We start from the raw sequence: 27,646 nt of genomic DNA, 5'->3' as shown, positions 1-27,646 counted from the left end.
TTTACATAATGGTAGATGGCAACATTGTACAGGCTAAGAGAGGAAAGAAGAATTGAGTCTTTATATGCGTTGGCATGTGGACCTCATGTTTTGGTACAAAAATACACAGGATGTATTGCAAATGGCGTGCGATTCCACACTGAAGTTCATGATTCCCGTAAAAAATCGCAAGATAGTGGTGTTGTAGTAAAAGAAAATCATGGAGATGATATCATCGATTTTTTTATGGTATTAACAGACATTATTCGGTTGGATTATGTCAAGGGTAAAAATATTATTTTTTTTAAATGCAAGTGGTACGATCTTAGATTTAGAAATGCTAATGTCAGGATAGATGAAAATGTGCAAAGTATAAATATAACCAGATTATGGTATAAGAATGATCCATTTATTCTTGCAAATTAAGCAAAGCAAGTTTATTATTTACAAGACACGAAACTGGGACAAAACTGGCATGTTGTGCAAGAATATCAGCATAGACATGTATATGACATCCCTATTGGTGCAACAATAGAGGAAGATTCTGATGATGAAGAGGGTATTGGAATGACTTCTGCATATATTGAGGAATGTTATATAGAGTCATTAGATAGAGATGATGTCGAACCTGATGTAGTAGATGATACTTTATTGAATACAATGCGAGGTTTACATGATGAAGTAGAAGAGTTAGCAACAAGGGATAGCGAGGATGAAGATGATACCTTGGTAGAATATTGCACCGAACATGATGATGAACAGAATGATAATGACAATGACAATGATAATAATTTATTTTAATTCCCAACTGTCTAATGTCATGCAACAAATTATTGTTTCATTGGTGTGGCTGATTTGGAGTTGGTAGGTGCATCTTGTTGGTATAATTCTGACTACAGCATTGTCATTTTTTCTCTTTCTTTAACTATTGTTTTCCTTGATACACATGTACATAGACTATGCAGTGAATATCTTAAAGTTGACTTTAGTTGATTTAGTTTAAAATCTTGACATTGATTTCATTTGACTATATATTTGCAGGTATTCTTATGGCACCAGGATTGTCTAAGAAAAAAAGAAAAGTACTAGCAGCCATCGATCCAGATCCACCGCATTCCACTCAGTAACCAGCGATTCAGAGAATGACCTTACCGTCACAGTTACGATCAAGGTACCAGCAGCTTTTTCAGAGTCATGACACCATGATTACACCACCTTCCTCTCAGTCACCACCAACTCATATTCCACCAGCTTCTTTAGATCCGACACCATCAGAAGTCACACCTTCAGCTCCATCTCTGGCTGATGTTGCACCCCCTCTATCTAGGTACCAGCAGCTTCTTCAAAGTCATGGTATCATGGCTCCACCACCTTCCTCTCAATTACCATCAGCTCATGTTCCATCAACTTCTATTTTTATGCAATATTGCCTATTTTTTTTTCAAATTAACATTCTTATTGTTACTTGCTTATCTTGTAGGGTCTACGAGCATGGATGGATGCAAGAAAAGAGGTTGTACTAGAGGGGTTGGGTTAAGTAAGATAAACAAGGCTCTTGGTAAGAAAATGAAGATCAACATCTCAATAAAAGAAGGATGACCTACTAATGTTGTTCAATTTGCGAAGCTATCAAATGAGCTTGGTATGATAGCTCGAAATATCTTATCTGTCAAGCCTAGATGGACCAAATTAACAAAGGTGGAGATGCAGATTGCATTTGACAAACTAGAGGTAATTAGAGATCATTATAGTTGCATTTGTATTCTATGCATATTTATTAACTAGTATTTAACACTTGTTTGTAGCAAAAACTAGATGTCAAGGGTTTATGGATGGATGAGGAAGTTTGTTCAAGCGTCAAGAAGCTTCTTTCATTGAAGTCAAAGGATCAAAGATATCAGCTTCATATGCATTACTTTAACCATGGAAAAGACTCAAAGCCAAATACTGTGAGCAGCAGAGTGGATAGATCTTTGTACTTACTAGAGCAAGAAAAAGACACAGGTCAGTATAACTTGCATTATGTTTGCATATAAAAATATCTCCTTTAAATCTAGGTTGACTGGCATAAATTTTTTTATCTTTTCATCTAACATGTAAGTATAACAAAAAATCTAAAAGTTTTGTCAAGTACCAAGCAAATACTGGGTCAAAAGCTTTTGTACCTATGTGATATGAGATTATGAGATATTGTACTTTTATTATGACTAATATCATTTGACATTTAAGTTTTTTGTAATAGTAAATTATCTTTTAAACGGAATGAGAATGAATTGAATGGAGAAGAGTGTGATCGAATTATGTTGTGGTATCGTACTCATTACACCTCAGATCATAGTGATACTCTAGGTAGATGGACAACTCTCAAGTGTGAGGCAAAATGGGTGAGGACAAAAATAAAATTATGATTACTATTTTCAGTGAGCTTAGTTTTTATTTGTAATTAATCATCTTCGAATTTTGTTAGTATAAAATGATGTAGGTGCTAGAGCAGTCCATATTCGATGGACATCCTATGACAGCAGACCAGATATGTGATAAAGTTTTGGAGACTAGATCAGATTATGTTTATAGTTTGGGAGTTGGATCTCATCTAGAAGGACAGAGTTCTTCTTTTATGTCTAAGAAGAGACTTCAAAAAAAATTGGAGCAGTCACAAAAGCATAATGAAGAGATGAAGAATGAGATTATAGACATTAAAGCACAGATGGAGCGTCAACAAAAGATTTTGGAAGCTTTATGCGCATCATAGAATATCTCTTTATCAAATTTATGATGTAAGTTACTTAAGTTATTTTTTAATATATCCTAACTTCATTTTATAAGCATAATGAAATAATATATGTATTTTGTTATTATAATATATGAGAAATTAATTGATTGTATTTTTTTTTTGATAGGGATCCCATGATTCAAGAACCTGTGAAGGTATAGTTTTGAGAACATGCATGGCAGAGAGGCCTTTTGCGTTTTGGATTGTTGACTTATGAACTCATTTGTTTTGTTATAGACAGTTGGATAATGAGTTTGTTTGCTTTTGGTTAGAGGTGAATTATTTGCTTTTGTTAGAGATAGGGTCTCTTGGTGCTTTTAGTTGGAAATACCATCTCTTTAGATGTCTGGATAATTTACTTTTTGGATTATAAACTTGTGTGTGGATTCATCTTGATTATGAATTGTATGTGAGTTCATATTTAGTTGTTGAATGATTTGTTGATTGAAAATGAATGATTTACTTGGTATTTGAATATATATATGAAATGTAATATTTTATACATGTTATGATCCATCAATGAAGCAAAATTTGGCTATCGCAAAATGTTCCACGATGTTTGAGAAACATCGCTAAAAATCTTCGTTCATTCTACGATGTTGGTAAAACATCGTATAATCAATCATATTTCATGACGTTTGTCAAATGTCACAAAAGATATTTCTTTCACGATGTTAATAAAACGTCGCTCAATCAACCTACATTTTGTGATGTTTGAAAAATATCATAAAAAATTTTTATTCCACGATGTTGGTAAAACATCGCTGAATCAAAATATGTTTTACGACGTTTAGGCATACGTCGCATTTTTGACATCCTTTCGACGATGTTTATGACGAATATCGTGAATGGTCGTTACCGATGCGGCTAATGTGATGATTTTGGTGACATTATGCCAAATGTCATAAAAAAATTTTAGCGACGTTTTAGAGAATTTTTGATGATATTTTTAAACATCGTAAAATTTTTTAAACGATATTTTTAAAATAATCAGATGCAATATTTGTTGACCTTAGTCAATATTTCGGATGAGCCCGAGAAAAGCCTCGGGCCCACATGATAAGTGATTTGTGGGAAATGAAATCATCGGTTCTTGTTATACCGTAATAATTAAAGGTGATTTTATTTTCCAAAAAGGTGATTTATGCTAGGTCTGTGAAACTTTTCCTTTTTGAGTAAACGCTTGGTCTGTGAATAAAATTATTTAATTAGGATAAAACAGATGATTCGCAAGTGTTGTGTCAAAGACCACCTGTACTTTTGGAAGGAGAACTGGAAGCAAGCAGCATGTCCTTAGGTTTAATCTCACAATGCGTCCATGCTAGTTAAACTATAAGGTTGCTGACAGCTTATAGTATTTATAATTAGTTTGAGTTTTAATCAACTCAAAAAAAATCATCCTCTTGTAGTTAAATAAGGACTGTTGGATTGCTTATGGATTGTAGACTCACAAAGTCATTATTATAATATTAAATTTATTAATATTCCTCTCGTCTGTTCATAGGAGCTATGACTGAGTTTTTTGTATTTATTATTATAAAGATTGATGGAAGTCACCACAATAAAATTCCAAAATATTGGAAATGTTCGTAATTTCTATCAGGCTCTCCATGTTAACACCGAACCTCTACTAGCTGTATGATTCCATAGCGTGATGATGCCTCTAAGAGTCGTTTTTCATTATTCCAGCTTAATGTGATTAATTCCCATCCAAAGAAAAAGAAAAAAAAAAGATCTTGTCTATCCAGGCATGCGATAAAAAAGATAAAAAAATCTTAATATGACAAAAATGCCAAGCAAATCTTACACTTCTCTGAGTGTTAAATTTCTTTGGATTGTGGGCTCATGGTGGACGGTTTGCTTTCTATCGAAGTTGTGCATATTTATACAGAAGTTGATAATGCACCCGATTTAATGGCATCGTACGTATATGGTCAACCACACTAGATTTGTATTATGGGATTCCCGACATATATTCTGATTTAATTGTTAAATATTTTATTTTCTGATTCTCAAAGATATATCCATACTTGAATGGTTTAATTCATCCAATTTAAAAAAATAAATAAATAAATAAAGAAAGCCATTATTGAACTTCAAATCTAAGATATGCAAACTCTTTTCTATTCAACTAGTGTGATATAGGTGGATTGACGTACGATATCGAGCAAAATTTTGGTAATGCTCGGGTACTAATACAGTTCATTACTGATGAAAATTCGCACTCCAGCTACAATTGGAGTATTATGAATATATAAAAACAAAGAAACCACCTTGCCGTGCCCATCAAAGCAATCCAGTGGAATAAGGCACTCCAGCCTGAGGCAACCAGTCATCCCCAAGAATGAAGTTGCTCACCGTGAAATTGCTCGCATCAGTGCTATTAATTACATGGAATCCCGGCCATGTAACACGATTCCTGGTGTCTGAGCCAGGTCCAGTATTGTTAAACTCGGCGTAGTACAGTGTACTCAAAGCAAAGTCTCCATCCCATGGCATCCACCCCTTGGGATCAATTGAGCTATCCATGAAGGACTCCATGATCACCGTCCTTGAATAATTCTTCCATGGCCTACCAAGGTATGTGATTGTAGACCCACCGTCGGAGGCCAGGTCAGGTGCTGCGACAATGTTGCATTCCTGGATGACGGTGCCGGTGTTCTGGTTCGGGTCGGTCCGGCCTTGGGCTGTAACGGTGTTTGACTGGCCTTGCATGGGTAGCCTAGAGTATATGTTGCAATTCTGGAATACCACTGCTGCATTGCCAAATATGTAGTCTACCGTGCCATAGATGTCACACTCTCTGTAGAATTGCCTCATGGAATGGGTGTAGAGGGTGTCTTGGTAGCCTTCGAAGCTGCAACTGTAGAAGGTGGAGAGGTCGGCGTCGTTCCGGACTGCGACTGCTTGGTGTTTGATGGCACCGGCAGTGTTTCGGAAAGTCATGTTTATTGCCACAAATCCTTGACCAACAACAGCTGCAGCACAAAAATTAATCAAATAGATTAGGTTCTGTAATTACAAGTGGAGACATCAAGATTAGTTAAAGGGCTTAGAAAGTTCTTAAAGTTCTCAGAGAGATCCTACATTCAAGAAAACATTACTGTCTTAAACTTCGGAGTGCTCTGACTTTTGATCAGTCCTAAAGCATCTGTTGACGAATGCTTCCTGCGTTAGATTATTCAATGTGTGTAGTTTGTTAATTTTCCACTACTTCCCACTTGTTTTGCCCTTAAACACATGTTAGCGCCTTTACCAAAAAAAAAAAAAAAAAAAGTTAGCACGTGAAGTTGCGAAGTGGACAGATCACAAATAATCTGTTTATAGCTCCAACAAGTGACCTTAATTAATTTTTTAAATCATACAAAGCTAGGGTTTTTTTTTTTTGGAGGCATGGATAGCCACCCGGCTTTTATTAAAGATTAGAAAAACGATTACAGGAGAGAGGATGAAAGATTTAAAGAAGTTAGTAGCTCCGTTGGTAGAGTTAGATGCACAACTGGAATATAAAGTGGTTGTGGCTTCAAATAAATAATCTTGTTTAGAGGAATAAGAGTACTAGGCTACCGGTGATGTCTCAAGACTGCCACCGTGATGCCTGCACATGTCATGGGTCCCGACAAGCATAACGCCTAGTTTGGAGTAAACACTAAGAGAGAACAACGTATCAAAAAAAACCCAAAACCAAGAATCTAAAGCCAAAAAAATCAGAGACAGTTTGGATTTATGGTAACCATCGTAATAAGAATCACTTACCAAAGGATGACGAGTTGAAGGTCGTCCACCCATCAACAACGCTATGGTTGCCGGTGACCACCGTCCGGTTGATCCCATCTCCGATCATCATCAAATACGTCTTCTTTTTCGAAATCACCACGTACTCCTCATAGACTCCAGCATCCACGTATATCACGTAGTACCCACTGCTCTCATCCAACTTATCCGGAGCCGAATTTACGGCGTCCATGATGGAGGTAAAGTTCCCACTCCCATCCCGGCTCACCACCACAATGTCGTTAACCAAGACGGAGTCCGTCTCCTGGAGAAGCCTCCGGCCGGTCCTCCTCTCGAAGAGCTCTCTATTTGGCTTCGACATCTTCAACGGCAAGCTCCCGTCTCGGCCGATCTCGGCTTCATGGAACAATAAGCTCCTACCCAGGAGGAGCCGGGACTTGGAGACTCTTGAAGGAATGAAGGCATGGTGGAACTTGGTCTTCTTGGTTTTTGGGACCCATGCCTGGGTGAAGAGAGCTAAAGAGACACTGTAGAGCTTGGAGCCATTGGTGAGGGGGACGGAGAGACCATGTTTGATCGACCACGCCGAGGCGGCGTCCTGGATGCCATCGAAGCAGGTCTGCTGGTTGGTTAGAAGTGCCGAGAGGAGGGTTTGAAGCTCGTCAGCCTGGGGGTCGAACAGTTTTTTAGTGGAGTTCAGTGTAGCTCCAGCTGAGGTCAAGAAGTCGATGTTGAGTTCGAATAAAAGTTGACAGTCTTCGAGAGCTCGGAAGGCGGTCAGGGAGAGGGTGGAATGGCGAGCGAGATAGCGGTTGATCAAATTTAAGGACTTTTGGGCATTCCAGAGGGACTTGGCGAGGGAGAAGCGGCCATAAGTGTAAAGGTTTTGGGTGCCTCCCGGCGGGAGGACGGACTTGCAGAAGTTGGGGTCAGGCGTGGAGTTGCATGCGGTAGATGGGGAGACGGGGGCCGATGGGTGGGTGTGGGAGAGGGAGGGAGTGAAGAAGAAGAAGAAGGAGAAGAGGAGGAGAAAAGCAATGGTATTGGAAGAAGCCATGGACTTGGATGTGTTGGAGGCTAATGGCTTTTGTTTGGAATGATAAGGTGGTGAAGATTAGGGGTCATATATATAACGAGGATTTAAGGGCTTTGTGGTCTTTCTGCCAAGTTTTTTTTTTTTTTTTTCCATTTTCCTTTCTCCTAGTGAAAAGTTAGGGTCAAGATGAATTAATCCAGAGATCAAAAAGCGTGTGGAATTAAGACTATATTGTGGCTACTAAGTTGGCGACAGATTTATTAACAAGCGGCCAAAAGGAAGGGGACTCGGGGCTCTGACAGGGGTTGGGAAGCAAGTAATGGATGTCATTAATATTTCAAGTGCTCGTTAGGCTGGATATGAGGAAGAGGTTGATGTGCAATGATGTCTTTAATATGGAGAATAAAACTAAGAAAAAGGGGTTTGGCAACTGGCAAGTTAAAATTATTATTTATTTAATCAGTGGGAAAGTTGTTGTGTGCCAACCAACCATGTTTGTTTTGTCAGTGGAGAGAGCATAGTGGGACAACTTTCAACTCTCTGGAAGTTTGGCACCAGAATTTGGGATAAGACCAAACTTGGGATAATCGTCAGCTTATATGACGAACGAATGATTTATGATTTAGAGGATATGATTTGGAGGAGAGGATTGGAGGGGCACTCATCATGAGCTATGGCAATATCCGCTAAAAGGCAGCAGATGGAAAGTTCCCCGCCATTCTTTCGACGCTCTGATGAGTATGTTAGGAGAGGGGCATGCTAGACTATATCCCAGCAATCCCTCCTCCAACGGGATGAAGTTTTTTATTCATATCATGGATAGGGGGTTTCCTCCAATTCGATAAAAGGTAATTCCCAAGCTTTCTTTTCCATGAAAAATAATGAAAGTTAAAAAAGAATTGCTGAGGGAAGGGGCTCATAATTTTCAGAAATTAGCCAGCCATTAGTTTGTTGTTTATTTTTTTGTTTCTGTTAAGTGGATTAATATCCTACGGTTCCACTCAAGAACCCTGCATGGGCAATGCATATGATATTATAGAATATACTGTCAGTGAAGTCATTGTGGGTAGGTTTGCGAGTGGGTTTGGTTTGGTCTAGTTCCAAATCATCACCACTTAACTTGAGTCTGCTTTGATTCCAAGAGTCAAACAAATCCAACCTACCATTTTGTTAATTTTACTTGCGTCAACTTGGAAAGGTTTTTCTTGGGACAGTCGTCAACTTGGAAAGGTTCGATATGATTTTTTGAGTTACTTTTCAGTAGATCAAATCAGGGTCAGGGTTAATTTGTTAAATTCCATCAAGCTGGGTCTCATTCTGTTTCTGTGTGGTCTACACTAATCTCTGCCTATCCATTAAACCTTTAGTTGCTTCATCCTGATCGGACGCATGTCACCAATGAAAACTTAACTATTGAATTTTCATTAGAATATCTATATAACAATCATTTTAAGCATGATCCAAGTATCAAATACTACAATTCCTGAGAATTAGTAATGCATCAATTTGAAGTAGATTTTGATGTTATATACCGGAACACTGACAATTTTACCAGGATCTTGATTCTGCCTAAATTTAAGAACTAGAAAATCAACCTCAAATGTCAAATCAAAATCACTCTTAACTTCAAGAGGATGGATCCTCTGTAGTACTGCGATGCACCGCACGATAGATGACTGCATGGGACCGCATGCGCATATGATCATACGTCCTATCATCGTACGATGGACGGTGCGTGCAGTGCACTACATGATGCAGTGCACTGCAGAGGATCCACGCACTAACTTCAAACCCCACAAAATTAATATATTCTAAATGCGGTGCACCGTAGAGGATACATGCACGCATTATCTTCAAACCCCACAAGAACAATATATTCTAAGGCAGTAGGCTGCTAAAATTTATTTTGCTAATATGCTTCCTTTGTCATAGCCGCATAGATGCACACAAACAGCCTGCCAGCCGGCACAATCTCTATGCTTAGTTAGCAACCAGTGGCAAGCACTAAAAACGCGGTTTCTCACTTTCTCTGTCACCTGAACCAATTGTAAGAAGAGGTATGGAAGATGTGTACAAGGGGAAGATTTCATGATGGTTCTCTGTTTTATTTGCTTGTTTTCCAACACGCTTTGTCCATGAGACTAGGGTGGGCTGGAAGCAGGTTCAAGCCTTAACCAAACCAACAACAAATCATCCCTTATCTGGTCTCAATTAATGAGCTGAGGCTTGGACTACATAGTTTTATCCATCAAATCCTAGAGATTTGGGATGTGATGGAGACAAAGGAGTCAAAAACGAGTGGAAAAGATATGCAATTGGTATTGGGAAGCAAAACGGAGGCTGAACGCAGTTGGAGGAAAAAGAAATCTCTCTAGGGGGGTTACGGTGTTTGGCAACAAGTAGACTCTCGAGGTGTTTTATTGTGCGTTGAAACAGAGTCGAGCTTGCTGCCAGAATTTGACCAAGACTGCTCGTTCCATTTGCCTGACCTTGGAATCAATGGAGTTGAAGATCTTCTGATCTAATAGGTAAATTAGTCAAATTCATTACTGGCTCCTGAGAGTGTATAAAGATAATCTCCTGTAGTAATTTGGTTCTCAAAATAGAAGATGATGGAGAATTTTACATTGCTTTGCCGTTTTGGTCCCTTCTCTACAATTCTACCGAGTATCCAAACCACCTCCATACACTTTGTCTCTCTAAAATCGTGACAATTTTTTATCACCTGATTCTTGGTAGGCTTTACATTTTTTGCACTTCTTGTACATTCTTAATCTTCCTCTGTATCCTTTGAAGACTGTATATTCTCTCTTTATTTCTTAATAAATTCCGGTGACTAATACGGCTTGTCCCATTAGTCTCCATTTACTCAAAACAAAAATGGTTTTCAAAATAATTTCACGTATCAATTTTTATGTATTAGCAATGGTGGGTTTGCTTAGACAATGTCTCCTCTTGGCATCATATTAGTTGATCATGTTTAATGGGATTAGCAGCGCAAGTTTTGATACAATAAAGCTTCAAAAATCAACATCCGGTGCATGCAAAAGGTTTTGAGTACCGCTACAGAGAGCCAGTAATGTATATACGAAAATATTATTTTTACATGACGTAAGGTGATCGATTTTTTTTTTTTTGGAGTTTTTTTTAATAATAACAAGGTGATTAATATTGCAGCACGGGATTTGGTTGGTTGTGAGGATCAATAGGCCCATGCAAATTTTCTTGCGCACATATAACCAGCATCCAAAGCACTTTCCAAGCTTTTTATCTCTGTGTGCTCATCCCTTGCAACAGTTTTGATCTCTTCTAACAGCCTTGCAACGGATCTGAAATTATAAAGGTATGGGGTGGTCCATCTAGGATAACAATAACAAAAGTTCCCCTCTCTCTTTGCATCATCGAGTGTTCAAAGGGACGGACCGACTGCAAAAACCTATCGTAATCATGACGAAGATGTGGATGTTCTATATGAGCCTAGTCTAGATCTTGTAAATGATTTCTAGCTCTCACACTTTGGGGGTGCTTCTGGCTCTTGTCCAAGACAACCTCTTACAAATGTCCCGGCTCAAATTTTTTATGGAGCCCATTTTTCTCCAACAACGTATTGTGCATGAACTATCATGCATGAACTATAGGGCTCTTGTTATGAGCACTGGGGCTTAGCTAATCTAGAGTCTGGACTAAGTAGAACCAGGCCCAACGGCCATTTGTTTATACCTAATGGTTGGGTATAAGTTTCTGATGACCTTGGTCCTTTGGTTTCTGAAGCCAATGTTGTGGTGTTGTATTAAATATAATGAATAGGACCGGGTGGTTTCTGAATGATGAGTGTTGGACGAGCCTTTGAACGAATCATCGGCATTTAACTGACTTATAGCCTTTCAACATAATTGATTGTCACCTTTAATAAATCCAAAGGACATGGTGCCATTAATTTGGCTATTTTTGATACACACCAATGCCTGCCAAAATGAGGATTATAAACCATAGCAGCTTCATACAATCCGTGACAAATGCTTGATGGTAAGGCAAAGACATGATATCTACTTGATTAAATCAGCTGAGAAAGTCACACCAGCTGCTGGCAACCATGACAATCCACCGACGAACCTCCGCGCTTTAATTAAAGAACTAGCTAGTGATGCATTCAGTGGCGGAGCGTAAGAGGGATCATGGAAGGCCAACCCCCCGCCCCCCTCAAAAAAAAAAATTTATATATTTATATATATGGTGGGTCCCTCAATATTTTAATCTTACACATATTACCAATCCACCAATTTGAAAAAAAACATATAATTAATTTATATATTAATTTTTATTAAAAATAATAAATTTTTTAAAGAACAATTATTTATTTATTCTTTAATTTTTTTTATTCTTTAATCTTTAATGTGAAAAAATTATTGAGATTTTTACGCAATCAAAATTATTTTGTAGATAGCATAAAGTAATATTTTTTATTATCTTTGTTTATACATAAAATTAAATATTTATTGATATTTTATAATATTTTTAATTATATATTTATATTTTATTATTTATTATAAAATATTTTATTTAAAAAATTATTAATAAATTATTATTTTGCTCTCCCAATATTTGATGTCAGGCTCATTATGTATCACAAGATAATTAGGTTATCAGACTCGACCACTTAGAATAGCACCAACGCCATAATTTATATATTCCTTACACAAAACATTAAGCCAAAAATTTCTAAGCCATTCCAACCAGCCGGTAGACTAGGGATAGAAATTTACTCCATGTCATCGGGTATCCTAGCTGACCTATACTAAATGGGGTAGGTTTTATTTGACCTGCAATAGATTCAAGACAGATACGCATAATAATAAAATGCATCTCGGATTCAACTTGGATATATATCGTTTCTTACAAATCCTCTTCCCGAGACCAAAAAAAATAGATGTGTGTCAAAAAAAAAAAAAAATCAATTTTTATGACTTTACCTGATCCAACTGTCTAACCTATTCTATTTAACGCTACCCATTCTGCTCTATCTTGAGACTCAACTTGTCTTACCCTACCCCAAAGCAAGTATGGGATGGGTATGAGCAATAGCCTATTTGATCTATATCTGCTCTATTGCCATCCTCGTAGAAGAGCACAATCTTCTGGTATTCCCGCTTGGCCCATGTTCTAGTTTGGGTCCTTTCAGCCTTGGGCCATAATGGTGATGACCTCATGGTATGGCTTTTTATTGTAGACGATGCAAATCCTAAAGCACAATAAGGACTTTAGCAAAGATGACCTCATTGTTGCTGCCATAGAATTGGAGTGGGCGTAGAGTGTGTCCTGATAGCCCTCGATGCCACACTAGGAGAAGGCTGAGCAGCCCGAGTCAACCCGAAGGGTGATCGCTTGGTGGCTCTATGGGCCGGCAGTGTTGCAGAAGGTTATGTCCCTAGCAACGAACCCTGGCTGGAGACCCCGGCATAAAAGATAAATTAGCTTAGAACCCATGCGATGCATAGGATTTGAAAGTCAATTTTTTTCGTTGACCAAAATTAGCACTTCACCAACTAAATCAATGACATATATTATCAAACATTGCAACAATATAAATCTTTCTTAATGAATAACACTTGCACTATAATAATATAAACCTCAAATGAACCAATCATATATATTATCAAATATTTACACTACAATATGAACCGCGAGTTTGAAATTAGTACAGCATTATTATTAAACTTCAATCAAAATTTCAATAAATAATTTATAAATATATTTAATTAAAATTTTCAATAAATAAGTTTAAATATACTGTCACCGTCTCTTCTGCCTCACTTCATGATAAAGCAAAAGCAGAAAAAAAAAGCAAGAAAAAATAATAGAGAAGAAAGGAGGGAAAGAGAGAATATGCAACAAAAGACTCCCAATTTCTCTTAATAGGATTTGTACTTTGTGAACATGGATGATCCCAATTTTATAAAACCGCTTCATAAATTTATTATTTATTATTTTTTTATTTTTTTAAATTTTTTTAATTTTTTTAATCTCTCCTCGCATATCACGTCATTTAGTTAAAAAAAAAAAAAAATTCACTCATAAGTGGAGTGGGGTCCGACTCATTTGGACTGTACTTTTTTTTTCACGTTACCAAACGAATTCAATCTCGATTTAAGATACGGCTGATAAATTTTTTAAATATAAATAATAATATTATGAAAATCGTAAAGCTTAAGCACCAAGCACCATTCACATCCAAACGGCTCCTTCAAAGAGACTGCAGTTACCGCGACTCATTATTAATAATTTTTAAGAAAAAATCTAAAAAAAACCTGCCATTACCAACTTATTAACAAAAATAATAATAACAACTGACATTAATCTTGTTTTTCAGAACCATATAGATTGGGGATTACATTAGTAATTCCACTCAGAAAGAAAAGAAAAATAAGAAACTATTCACATCTCTTTTTTTTTTTTTGGTGGGGTGAAAGATGGGGGAATAACGGAAGAGACACGGTGTGGCTTGCTTGGAAGAGATGGGATGAAGGGTACGGGCGAAGCCGTTAATGGCGCCATAGCTGCAAGAACTGAAGCCCAGGCAGCCGAGGAGGCCCTGATGTACGGCAAGAACGTCTTCCGCCACATCTCCTCCGCCTGTGCCTGGTTCGCCATATAGTGCTGCTCGTGCAGTGACGGTGCTGGCATCCTTCGCCGCCCCACCTCGTTCTTCCTCCTCTTCCTCTCCGAACCTCTCCGAACAGGGGAGGGTGATTTTTTTTTTTTTTTTTGCAGAGCGTCTTCTTCTCCTTCACCCGTCTTCCGCCGCATCTCCTCCGCCTGTGTCCGATTCGCCGTGTAGTGCTTTTTTTTATTGAGCGGCTTCTTCTCCTTCGCCTGCGCCTAATTCGTCGTGCAGTGCCGCTCGTGCGGCGACAGTGCCGGCACCCTTCGCCGCCCCACCCCGTTCTTCCTCATCTTCCTCTCCGAACCTCTCCGAACAGGGGAGGGTAATTTTTTTTTTTTTTTTTTTTGCCGAATGGCTTCTTTTCCTTCGCTTTAAAAATCCACACATTAAAATGGAGGCTTCATCCTTATCCACGTGTCAAATGGAGAAGCACCTACGAGATTTCTCCGTTTTATATTATATATTAGATTCCAGTTATTCGCATGAACCAGATATCCAGGTTCCATTGAAGTTGGCGGATTTTGCAAATTGGGCTTGGTTGCTAGAGGGCACTTAATGGACTGGGTGTCTTTGGTGGCTAGAGGGAACTTATTGGGCTTGGTGGCTTTCTGGATGCAAATCCTGAAGCACAATGAGGACTTTAGCAAAGGATGATGTCATTGGTGCTCTTGCTGTTGTCGTTACCGTAGAATTGGAGGGAGTGGGCTCGATACTGCAGCGGAGAAGGCTGAGTAGCCCGAGTCAACCCAGAGACGAAGAAAAATATGGAGAAGTTCATTACTGCGAGCTGGGCTTACTAATCTCTCTCTCTCTCTCTCTCTCTCTCTCTCTCACACACACACACACACAAATTTATTGTCAAATTTTTAGGCTTGAAACCAATTTTTGTCATTTGATCCAAGTTGAAAGCCAGCTGATCTAATCCATCTGATGCCTGTGGTTCTGAATTTTATTTGAATAGACTGCATGGAGAAGAGATTGGCATCTAAAAATGATATTATCATTGACTCATCCATGATTCTATTTCAACCTCATGCAACTAACATATAAACAGGAAAAAAGTTGCAAGCATATTAAATTGAAGACAATGAATAATGGGGAATTCACGCACACTTGACATTGAAATTAAACCAGATCTACATTTCAACCTGGTTTGATCGAACCAATTGATATTAGGTTGCATTTGATGCATCGATCGTCAGGCAATGTTGCAGTAGAGTTACTAAAAATTTTGATTGATATGTTCGGTAGGACAATCAAATTACTAGTAATGTGAAATTAAAATTTCAAAATATCTTCATATAATTTTATCAAATTTTGAATTAGTAGGAAAGGGTTTGATTTTATTTTTTAAATTTAAATCAAAATTCTTAAAAAAATATCTGACGAGAAGAGGGGGCGGCGATGATGGAGACGATGGAGGAGAGATCGATGTCGATATAAAAATGGAGACCGTGGTTGGAGATGACGAGGGCACAGGTGGAGGGGCAGTGGTCGAATGTGGCAAAGGCACGGGGGAGTTCGCACAAAAAGGAGAGGGTGAGAGCTGCCGAGGAGAACAGTGGAGGGATGGGTTTTATGTGAATTTTTTAAGAAATAATTTTGTTCAAATTTTTTTTTACGATATTGTCAAACAAATGATAATAAAAAAAACCACCTCTCTTCAAGATAATCTGAATTACTTTCTGTTAGGTAATCTGAATTGTCAAGACTATCTAGATTACCACCCATAAAATATATGAAATATAGTAATCTGATGGATCTATTTTAAATTATCGATAACTTAAATAAATTATCGACTATCAAACACAACCTTATGTCTTAGCATAGATTTAAAAAAATTATACCCTACGTGATGTTAATGGTGCATCACACCAACCACCATACTTCATCCATTCTATACTCGTCTCGGATTGTCGCCCTTCTCGCGAGTTCTCAGTTTATCTCTACGATGCACTGTTGACATGGTGTACGTACGTAATGTACGATATAATTTCTTGTGATCACCTTCTGGCCCATTCTGTCCCCAACAAGTATAATGTTGGTCGCGTTCTTCGCCTCCTGCTTCTCCATGCTCCTCTGTGGCTGAATGCTTGGTTTACCGCTCCATTGATTTGTCGCAACTTCCCGGTGACATCAAAGGCCACCAGTCCATTCACATGCATCAGTCATTGGATCTGCGTGCGTTCGCTCTTTCTTCTCCAGCCATGATCCATGGCGGCAATACTACGCATTCTCCTGAGCCGGCCATCATTGCCCTCAAAGCCCTCCAAGCACATATCCTGTTTGCTAAGTGCGGCACTAAGCCATGCACGTAAATTTCCTTCATGGTCCATGTTGCTAATGAGAACCAAATTCAAGTCCCTTGCAGTCATGGACTGTCATCTCCTAGCAATGGTTTTTGGAGAGCGTGGCGATCCCTGATATGCTTTAAATTGCACAGACCATGGAGGCACGGTGTGCAAACCTCATGATATTCCGATGTTTAAGCAATCGGATTCGTCAAAGGCAATTACTTCTTATTGAGAGGAAGAGGCATTGTTTGAGAGTGCCAATAGAAGAATATGGTATTGAAATCATATACAGTGTTCTCGTGTATGGGTTCTTTTTTTCTGTTCTTAAACGTAGATTTTTTAGATGATATTAAAAGGATATTTGGTTTGTAACCGAAATCAGAATGAAAATAAGAATCGAAATGGTTTGGAATCGGAATTGAAATTGCTAAATCTTCCAAAGCGTTTGGTTGGTGATCGAAATCGGAATCGGAATCGAAATTGGAATGAAAATTTGAATTCATATAGGAGAGTAGGGATTGAATTCTATATAGATTGAGTCATTCTTATTTCATCCTGAAATCGAAATCGGAATCGAAATCAGAATAGGACTCCTCCCAATCAAATGGTTGGAATGAAAGTCACCCATTTCGATTTCGATTTCAGAAGCCCACTCTTTCTAATCAAACAATCCCTAGATGTAAAAGTAAATATAGTTTGGGTAAAAAGATATGGTGCGTGTCCAAAAAATAAAACTAAAGGTAATCTTTTTCGGTTCAGCACTTTTTTCATCAGCCTTTGAGCCACTGATCATTTTGGGCCAAACGGCCCAAACCACTGATTGGGTCCTATTTTTTCCCCATGTACATGACAAAGAAAAGCAAAAGTTTCTTAATTGAGAAATTCTTTGTGCACCGTGAGCAACATAGAAAACCTAATGTGAAGTGCACTACTTTATGTAATTAGTTCATATAGCCACCGTTTTTCAACGCATACTTAATACTTGCAGTTCTATTTTTTTGTATAAAAATTTTGCATGACAAAAATATCTCTGCTATTTGAAAAAATTATGATATCCTGTGGTATATTATGACTTCTTACATGCAGGATGTTATAATATAGTCCCAAAAATTATGAAATCCTATAGCATATTATGATATCTTGCATTAAATTATAACTTCCTACATGCAGGATGTCAAATATAGCCCAAGATGCTATAATATGGCCAGGATGTCATAATATAGAAGAGGTATTTTTGTCTAACTACTTTTCAACATGCATTTAATGCCTGTAGTTCTGCTTTTTCATTTAAAAATTTTGAATGACAAAAATATCTCTACTCTTTGAAAAAATTATGACATCCTATGACATATTATGACATCCTGCGTCAAAATTATGACTTCCGGTACATAGGATGTCATAATATGAACATAAGATGTCATAATTTTTTCTAAAAAATAAAAATATTTTAAATACGTATTTAAAAGTGATGACTATATAGATCAATCACATAAAGCAGTACGCTCTATATCAAATTTTCTGCACTGCCCATGGCGCACAAAGAATTAGCCTTCTTAATTACTCCCCTGGAGTGTCTTACAAAATGGGCTAGGCTCCTAACTAACTAACTAATTGGGCAGCCAATTGGTCTGGTTAAAAAGTTTTGTTTGCTTCTTTTCCCTCACATTGCTTACACGAGCATATCCTGTTGTTTGAGTAACAGGAATTGACATCCAAATAAACCATAACGGTGTATTCTTGTTTTTTTTTTTTTGGGAAGTTCACGAGCATACCTTAGATGACAATTTGTTATCCATAATAACATCATTTTCTCTAAGCATAAAACTTTTAAGCACTGTTTGGTATATCACCGATGATGTAATCACTGAGATAATATGATCACTGGGGTGATATGCATACTGGAATGATGTATAAATACTGGGATGATATATGATCACCATATTTAATATATCACTGAAATATCATTGGAAATAAAATTTCACTATGTTTGATATATCACCAAATAGTGATAGTGATAATGTATAAAATACCATAAATAGCCTTATATATTAGTACATAATAATTACTCTACAATTTGATTAAATATTCTTCATTCACAACTCCTCACAAAAATATATAGCAGTAATAATAATATTATTAATTATTAATTATTATTATTATTATTATAGATATTTATTTTGATGAAGCTATTAAAATGATATTGTGATAATATTATATATAATCAGGTTTGATTAGACTCAGTCAATTTTGACCATCAATATCAGCACATTAGGAATGATTTAGCCCACCAAAATAAAATAAGAAAAAGAAAAGCATGAAGGATCTAGCATGATCCATCCATACCAATTAACTATATCTATCTATAGAAATAAAATAGATATCTAATAAATAAATAAAAGATATCCATGTCATTTAACTAAATCCATCAATAAAAATAAAATTGATATCTAGTAGATAGGCATCTATAAAAAAATAGGATGAAAATTTTTATTTTCTTCTTAATTTACTGACTAGAGATATTTTTATCTCAAAATAATTTTAATATATTATCAGTATTCGTTGATGTGCTATTACTTAAGATATGTGGGGTGATAGCATCATTGTATTATGTAGTGATGCTATCACTGAATTTATTATCGAACTGGATGCAATTTGACAACACCAAACAAGATGATCACATTACCTATCTCACATCACTAGCATATCATCCTCTATCAAATAGCCCCTTAAGTTGCTTTAGATTGCTTTCTTGCCAAATGATTTCCAATTAAATGAATTGCAACACAAACAAGCTATATACTATATCTTGCAAGGGTATTTTTGCTTTTGCGAATAAACAGGCATGGAAATCTTAGTATAAATATATAATTTAGTAAATATATTATATAAAATATTAAAAATAAATATTTATTTCTATATAAAATTATAAATATAAAATTAGCAGTAAAATATAAAATTAAAATGAAATATAAAAAAAAAATATTGATGATAAAACGAAAGAAAAAAATGAGCAGTGCTACAGGGCTTTTATTTCGTGCAAATGGACAACTTTTTGCTACTTGATAAAAAAGAATTGGCACAGTCTATGAGATTTATTATTAAATAAAGAATTAATTGATTATAGAGTTGCCAAATACGTAACTATGGGCTCCATATCTTTTTGTGTGAGAATAATAGATGACCCAAAATATTTTCTTAAAAAAAATAATAATATTATCCCTTCCACCACTCCATGAGACTATCATCCTTTTTCTTCAAAAAGTTCGCCAACATGCTAATGGCTAAGATTATAGAATTTGGGAAATCAGTTTATTATCTATTCACATTCTTCTGCATTTCAAACTGCTTGCTGTGTAGGGAAATGATCCTCACTCCACTCTCCACCAGAGGTTGCTTGAGTTGTTCACCGCATCTCAGCTTACTGGTTAAATCTACATCGCTTGACATATAAACTCAGGATTTGCGACTTTGAATTAACCTGAAAGATCAAAATGAGAAGCGGACCAGGAGTAACACCTTGCTTTGTGGCCTGGTACTTGCCAAGGGCTTGATTTGGTAGGAGTTTACAAACAATAGTCATGTTAATCGTTTTTATGAGGGCAGCTTTTCTTTCGAGGAAATATGATAAAAGCCCCTCGGGAGATAGCGCGGTTGGAACGGGCCGCATGTTCCAACCGCACGATCAAGATTTGAGATTCACATACGATCAATTAAATGCAAGCACAAAATGATTTTATAGGAGATCGATATTTGTGGCTTTGGCATGGAGTGTGAAAATGGTTTTTGATTCTTCTGACTCTTAAAGGACGCTGGGGGTGATGTACTAATCCGACTCGAGATCTTCCTTCGAATGTGATGGAGAGGAGATTGTGCTTATTACTCTCCGAATCGAACATTCATTTAGTGGGATGGGGGTTCTCATGATCACGTTCAGAATATGTTGCTATGCCGGTCGCCTCGCCCTACTTTATTTTTTATACAAAAAAATATAATAAAAAAATATTTATCTCCTTTAATTTTTATTTGTCAATATATTTATGATTCGTGGAGCACCGTGAAAAGAATGCAATGAGCAATAATCATTGACAAGAATACATCAGCATAACAGCCTAAGTTAATCTGATTAATCATTGTAGATGATATGAGCTTACATGGTTTTGTTTTAACGAGGATGCGTAGATACCAATCGCTTGGTATGTATGTTCCAAAATCATCTATTATTTTCACAGACGACATTATCAATGCAAGAGACTCTGATCGAGAAAACGTTCACTGTCAATCACCGCCACTCGTCACCGAAGAAGATTAGTAATGAGAGCAAAAATAAATAAATAAAAGACAAATGGTGCGGAATTGAGGGGTGACACCTGAGGTGAAATGTCGAGCAGGGTACATAGGGAAGTAGAGAGCATAACGATTAGGTTAGAGGAAAGTAGAGAGCATAACGATCAGATTGGGGTCGGATCTAAAGGCAACACTGCCAATAACGATAGAGATGGATTGGCCAACAGAGATTCAGGAGGTAATGTGGAGCTCCTCGAGGATGGAAAGGAGGTCGAGGGCGTAGACCTCTAGCCCTCTAGCATGGCGTAGATCATAAAGTTAGGAAAAGTTTGGTTGGGAGAAGTGGGGGTCTGAAATCAGAATCGGAATGGATGACTCCCATTCCAACCATTTGGTTGGAAGGAGTCCCATTCCAATTTCGATTACGGATTGGAATGAAAATAGTTCAATCTATATAGAACTCGATCCCTACTCACTTCTATGGATTCAAATTTTTATTTCAATTTCGATTCCGATTTCGATTCCGATCACGAACCAAACGCTTCGGATGATTTGGCCATTTCGATTCTGATTCCAAGCCATTCTGATTTTTATTCCCATTTTGATTCCGGTTGTGAACCAAACATCCCTCTAAAGTAGTCCATATTGGTTGGCCGATCGTCTCTACAGCATCTTACGGTCAATGATGATCTCATCTTGCAGTCATCACTTATCTCAAGAAAGGAGGGATAGAATTGTATCGTGAGATGGCAATTTTCTCCATGCCCCATCAAATATTGATCTAATCCAACTCTAATAAGATAAATTTTACTTGACCTACAGCATTTGGGATGAATATGGCTAATGATAAAATCAATGTTGAACGAGACCTAGATATATATAATAGGATTTTGTTATGGTACTCTTTTATAATATTTTATTATAAAATATTATAGATATTAACATTATAATATATATATATATTATTTTTAAAATAATATTTTATTATTTTTCTTTCTTCTTCTTTCCTACGGCTCCTCTACCAGTTTCTCTCTCTGCTTCTCTGTGCCCATCCCCACTTCTCGGTGCCATCGCAGTTGCTCTAAGCGGTCCACCGCCTGCGGCTCTTTTCTTCCGCCCCCTGCCTGCGATCCTTGATCTCTCTCCATCAGCGACTTCTCTGTGCCCTGCACCCACCCTCGGCTTGTTCATCCTTCCGTCTGCCTGCAGTCTCATCTCCTCTGCCCACAACGCCCGTCGGTCCTCCATCTTCGGTTCACAACCCCGCCCACCTCCTGCCCCCGGTGCCCCTTGCATGCGCCCTGCGTGTGCCCGTGTCCCCCCCCCACCTTCCCTCCGGTACCCATGTGTCGTCTGCCCTCCCCGGTGCTTATGGGTCTTCCACCCATGGTCAACCCTCCCATCCGGCGCCCGTGGCTTGTCCACGCCACCACCCCTGCGACCATCCCCCTCCACCGGCAGTCAACCCCCTTGCCCCCTCTCTACGGCAGCCCACGGTCACCCCCCTCCCTATGGCCACCTGCAGGCCGTCTGCAACTCCGCCCACCACCCACAGGCCGCACGCACCGCACCCCACACCCCCATAGGTCATCCGCCCCTCCGCCCGCCTGTGGTCACCCCCCGTGGCCACCCATAGGTCATAGGGGTGGCAATCGGATCGGATCATAAATGGATCGGATTAGAAAATCGTCAATCTAAATCTGATCTATTTATTAAATGGGTCAAAAATTCAAACCTGAACCCGACCTGTTTATTAAATAGGTAATCCGACCCGACCTATTTAATTCATTTATTAAATAGGTTAAATTAGATTAAACAGCTTAAATAAGTTAAACATGTTAAACAGATTAAATGAATCAGGTTAAATGGGTCAGAAATAAGTTAAACAGATTTTAAACATGTTAAACAGATCGTAAATGGGTTAAACATGTTAAACAAGTCAGGTTAATGGGTCAAAAATAGGTTAAACAGATTAAATAGGTTATCTGACTCAATCCGACCTGAATATTAAACGGGTTAAACGGGTCAGATATCTAAAACCCAAATCTGACCCATTTATTAAATGGGTTAAATAGGTTGATCCATTTATGATCCAAACCCGTTTAACCTAAGTCCAAATCTGTTTATGACAGGTCGAACATGGATCGGATTGACGGATCGGGTTATATTTTGTCAGCCCTAATAGGTCATCTGTCTTGCCTCCCGCCTGCAGTCACCCCTCATGCCCTCGATCTGTGCCTCTTGTCATAACCTATGGCTCTTTCGCCCCCTCACATACCTGCAAATCCTCCACCTGTGGTTGCCCCTCCATCAGTGCCTGCCTACGGTCACCCACCATGCCCTCGGTCCACATCATCTCTCACCACCTGCTGCTCTTCCGTCCCCTCGTATGCCCATGAGTCTTTTGCTCGTGGTCACCCTTTCACCGGCCAAAGAAGATTTTTTGAAAAAAAATTAATTTAATTATAAAAGTTACCATCAATTCAATATTAAAATATCCATAATCTTTAAAATATTTATCCCACCAACCGTACTTTAGTTACTTGAAATTCAAGTGGCCTATATTTAATCCAACGGGAGAAATACATAAACAATAAAAAGATAAAAATATTTTTTAGAACATCATAGTAAAATCTTATATAATATTATTAAAATATTTATGAAGAAGAAAAAAAATGAGAGAAAAAGACAAACAGCTTTATCATTTCTGTTCAATCATATTTGGTACATCTTAAAGTTTATATAAACTAATACAGTGCCTTTATATAAAAAAAATAATATCAGTTGATACAAGTTGTTATGGGTTGAGTCCTCAAAGGAGCTATTTTATTTAATTGTAAATTCGATAAGGCATTGTTTGTTGCTGTTTTTGTTATAATTATGCAATACCTACCGCGAGATTTCATGGCATCAATGAAGTTTGAATTGTTAGCATGGAATTCATAATAAGAGCACATGTGGAACATCATTGCAAACTCCAAACTCCCCAAAGGCCTTTTTCTTTTTTTTTTGCTAGACTAACAGGTTATGCTGGTCCTTGTTAGTTGACTGGAGCCCTAGGCTGAACATACATAAAACCTAAGCCCACTGGAAAGAGTTGAGAGGTGCTTGGTTAAACATGTTAATTTTTTTTATTTTATCTTTTATTTATTTGGTTAAAAAGAAAGAGGTTAGAGGAGGGTGGAGTCCTCCTTCCCATCATATGCCTGGCCAACCCAACAGATGAGTACGTCACTCGAACACCACCAAAGATCAGAAGATTAGATTCTCCTTCGACTAGATTTTCTTTCTAACCCCCGCGCTCAGGCCGTCAGAAGAGGTCCTTCAGAGTCATTTTACTCTGACATTTAATCTGTATTTATCATATTTCAAATCTGGATCACTTATCATATTTCAAATCTGGATCACTTAGGTGGAAAGAAAGGTCCGTTCAATTAGGCTACCATCTCGGTGCCTTCATTTTATCTTTAGTAGGAATTGGTGATCAGATTTTTTTTTTTTTAGTGAAAAAATGATGAAGACTGAAAAGGCTTTTTTTAAAAAAAATAAATAAAAATCTATGATAAATCTGATTTACCAAAAAGAAGAAGAAAAAATTTTATTCGGTGGTCTGGTGAGAGAGAGAGAGATTGTGCCCCAAGTTAGTCCTCTTCCAAGCTAAGCCCTTCGGTAATGCCCGGACCAGGATAAAACAGCTAATGATCTCCCACTCACCAACTCCAACCGACATGCATGGGATAGGGAGCAAGAAGAGAGCAATGATATGACCAAGGGAAACTCATCTATCTAGCTATCGGTCAAGAGCTATCCATCATCATGATTATCCCCTCCCCGAGTAAGGTTTCCATCACCTTTTCTCACCGCCCAAGGCGTCAAGGGGAGTTTTATTTTTGGCTTTTATATATTTTTTAGATAAAAATAATTTTGCTCTATCTAGCATTTGTTACTCTTTTCCACCATTTTTTTTTAATTATCTGGATGATATTTGTTTATGATAATCCTAAGCCGCTATGTTGATCTATATTAAACAAAAATATATCGTTTTACATGCATGCTACCAATAAATTTGTAAGTTGTCCTGCAAAACAATAAACTAAACAAAAATGATTGGCATACACCTAACGTTACAAGGCGGTGATATATATGCAAAGAAATATTCTGCTAAAACATGTTGCCTTGAAACAGTGCATGATACAAAGTTTCCAAAACATGTGAAAGATGGAGAAATTAAGGTTCAACCATTGAATTTGCTGTAACTTGATATTAAGGCCTTGTTGATTGGCCATGTTATTCCCATCTTTTGTATTTGGTTTAATAAATGAAACTTTTAACTAGAAAGAAACATGGGATACATTGATTAACTAGTGATGGAGAGGGAGCCACCTATTTATCCCAACTCGGTCTCCAATCACTGAAAGACGACGCTATAAAAGGCATTTTACGACGCTAATAAGCATCGTTAATAATGTTTACGATGCTTCAAAAAGCATCGCGAAAGCGTCATCTATGTAAGAGTGGAGAGAGAAAGCACCGACGCTTTTTAAAAGCGTCGCAATTATTTTCCACGATGCTTTAAAGCGTCGTAAAATTATCTTCTAATGGCACTTTTTAGCGTCGTTAAAAACAACGCATCCTCCACTCTACCAAAACGCTTTTCGAAGCGTCGGCAGTTAAGTCATTAGCGACGCTTATAAGCGTCGTTAAATAGTGTAGTAACGACGCTTATAAGCGTCGTTAAATTTTGTAACAGAAAAAAAATATATACAGATTTTATATACAAAAAAAAAGAATACATACATTCCTGTACAAAATTATATCAATTATTCAAACATAAACCTGTACAATCACCACCATTCACACCAAAAGTAAACTTCAATAGCAAATTTAACCAAACTAAAAGACATTATTTTATATAAATAAAAATAAAGTACTAATCATCCATTACAATCAAGAGTAATATAAATAAATATAAGAATACAATAAAAATAAAATAATATCAATCTGCAGGCGGATGGTCGTCGCTGTCTCCACGTGACGTGCCGCTGTCTCGACGGGTGCCTGATGTGCCAGAAGCCTACAAGAAACATATCAAAAGCATGATTTGCATATCTATAAATAAAAATATATAGATTATTAAATTAATATAAAAATATATATTTAATAATATGTGTTTACCTGAGATGGGCCATACATCTCTAATAAAGATGTAAGTCGATCAATCTGTCCCCTCATGGCTTGCATCTCGGCACGGCTCTGTCGCATCTCCTCCATCTCAGCGGCACGACTCTGTCTAATCTCCTGTATCTCTGCCTCGAGTCTGCGGACGCGTGAATCCTGAGCATCTGCTGCAGCATGCTGCGTATATCTACTAACCTCAGATAATTGAGTGGGGGTGACTCCTACTCCATAACCCCTCACTCGATCGTAGCGCTCTGGTCCCATCAACTCTGTGAATATCTCGGCCTCGATACGGCTCTACTGCATAGATGCTGCGGACTCGTCGTCATGCTCCGCAATGAGAGATGTAGCCCTCTCCTGTATTTATTTTGAAAACAAGAGTTATACATTAATAGCAAATAAAATTAAATTAAAATTATTGTAAAAAATAGAATATTAATAATATCGTACATATAAATCTCTCGACTCATCTCGAACAAAAGTACCATCCTGATGAGTATGAGTCATCCGGTAAAACTCCACTTTATCGGGTTCCCTCCCATGCTCATCCACCTACACAAATAATTTTAATTTTAAGCAAACAGTTATAATAATTTAAAAAAATATATGAGTATCATGATACAGACATGGTCTACCATATATAATGATATTAGTTATATAAATATTTCAACATAAAAATTAAAAGTTAATTATGAAAGTTTAAGGAACATACAAACTCCTGTCGGAGTCGTGCATAACTCTTCGACCCCGATGTATGAGGAATAGACTGAGCTGCTCGTGCAGCTCTACCAATAGCAGAATAAGTCTGTAAAATAAAGTAAAGAACTTGTTATATGTATAATATATAATATATAATATAAATTAATATTTTTATAAAATATTTAAAAAAAAGATAATGAGCAGATAATATACCTGTGCCCTCTCGGAGAACCAATAATGAACCAACTCCATCCACTGATGAGGGGGTACATCAGGAGGATAATTCCTAGCAACCTCCTCCTCTGTCATACCCTGTCTCATATAGTCCCTCTTCAATTATGCTCTATATTCTTTTCATTTGCGGTTGAGAGACTTCATTACAAAATCATGAGTGGATGGAGGGAGAACAAACTTGCTCTATAAAATAAAAAGTTAAATAAAATAAATTATATAAGTGATTAACAATTAATATACAGTATGAACATCAATTCATTACCTCTATAATTCGGAGGAGCTCAACTTTGTACGTTGGAAGCATGTCATTCCATTTTGCATAGCCCAACGGACATAGCTGAGGCCTCCGAGCAACAGTCCCAAAAAATGAAGTCAATAAGCAGGCAGCTTTCTTAATTAGCTGACCTAGCTGATTGCACTCCACAATAATTCTCTTGCCCTCACACATCTGCCACACATCTCGTACTACTGTGGGTCCGCGTTTGGGGCGTACTCTCTCAGATCCAACTGCAAAAAATACATAAAAGTAACTATATCATAAATATACATAAAATGAAATAAAAATAAAATTACATGAAAGACAATATATACCCTGCACGTGTATCTCATCATCTGGCTGATGAACAGGAGGATCGTGCTGTGCTGATGATGAAGGACAGGGCTCAGAATGCTGTGCAGCTGAACTGGCCTCAGGCTGCTGTGCTGAAGAAGACGTATCGGCCTCTGTCTGTGAAAACTGGAACTGCACACCAGCATATCATCCCCTGCGATGC

General features: G+C 37.5%; 1 protein-coding gene across 1 annotated transcript; it reads right to left on the bottom strand.

Moving 5' to 3' along the window:
* Positions 1-4,835: 4,835 nt before the first annotated feature.
* LOC105057449 (probable pectinesterase/pectinesterase inhibitor 41) lies at positions 4,836-7,596 on the bottom strand. Its single transcript, XM_010940059.4, has 2 exons — positions 6,509-7,596; positions 4,836-5,730 (listed from the first exon to the last, which is right to left on the bottom strand). Exons 1-2 carry the CDS (start codon positions 7,542-7,544, stop codon positions 5,039-5,041), a joined length of 1,728 nt encoding a protein of 575 aa, XP_010938361.1. The 5' UTR covers positions 7,545-7,596; the 3' UTR covers positions 4,836-5,038.
* Positions 7,597-27,646: the final 20,050 nt, after the last annotated feature.

The sequence above is a fragment of the Elaeis guineensis genome, chromosome 14 (assembly GCF_000442705.2).
Source record: "Elaeis guineensis isolate ETL-2024a chromosome 14, EG11, whole genome shotgun sequence".
NCBI classification, from domain to species: domain Eukaryota; kingdom Viridiplantae; phylum Streptophyta; class Magnoliopsida; order Arecales; family Arecaceae; genus Elaeis; species Elaeis guineensis.
This window is presented reverse-complemented; position numbering and strand designations above follow the sequence as displayed.

Excerpts from the sequence above, each read along its gene's own strand:
- LOC105057449 (XM_010940059.4), bottom strand. The coding sequence starts at position 7,544 with ATGGCTTCTTCCAATACCATTGCTTTTCTCCTCCTCTTCTCCTTCTTC. Across the intron at positions 5,731-6,508 it reads CTTCAACTCGTCATCCTTTG|CTGTTGTTGGTCAAGGATTT; the intron begins GTAAGTGATTCT and ends TTTGTGCTGCAG.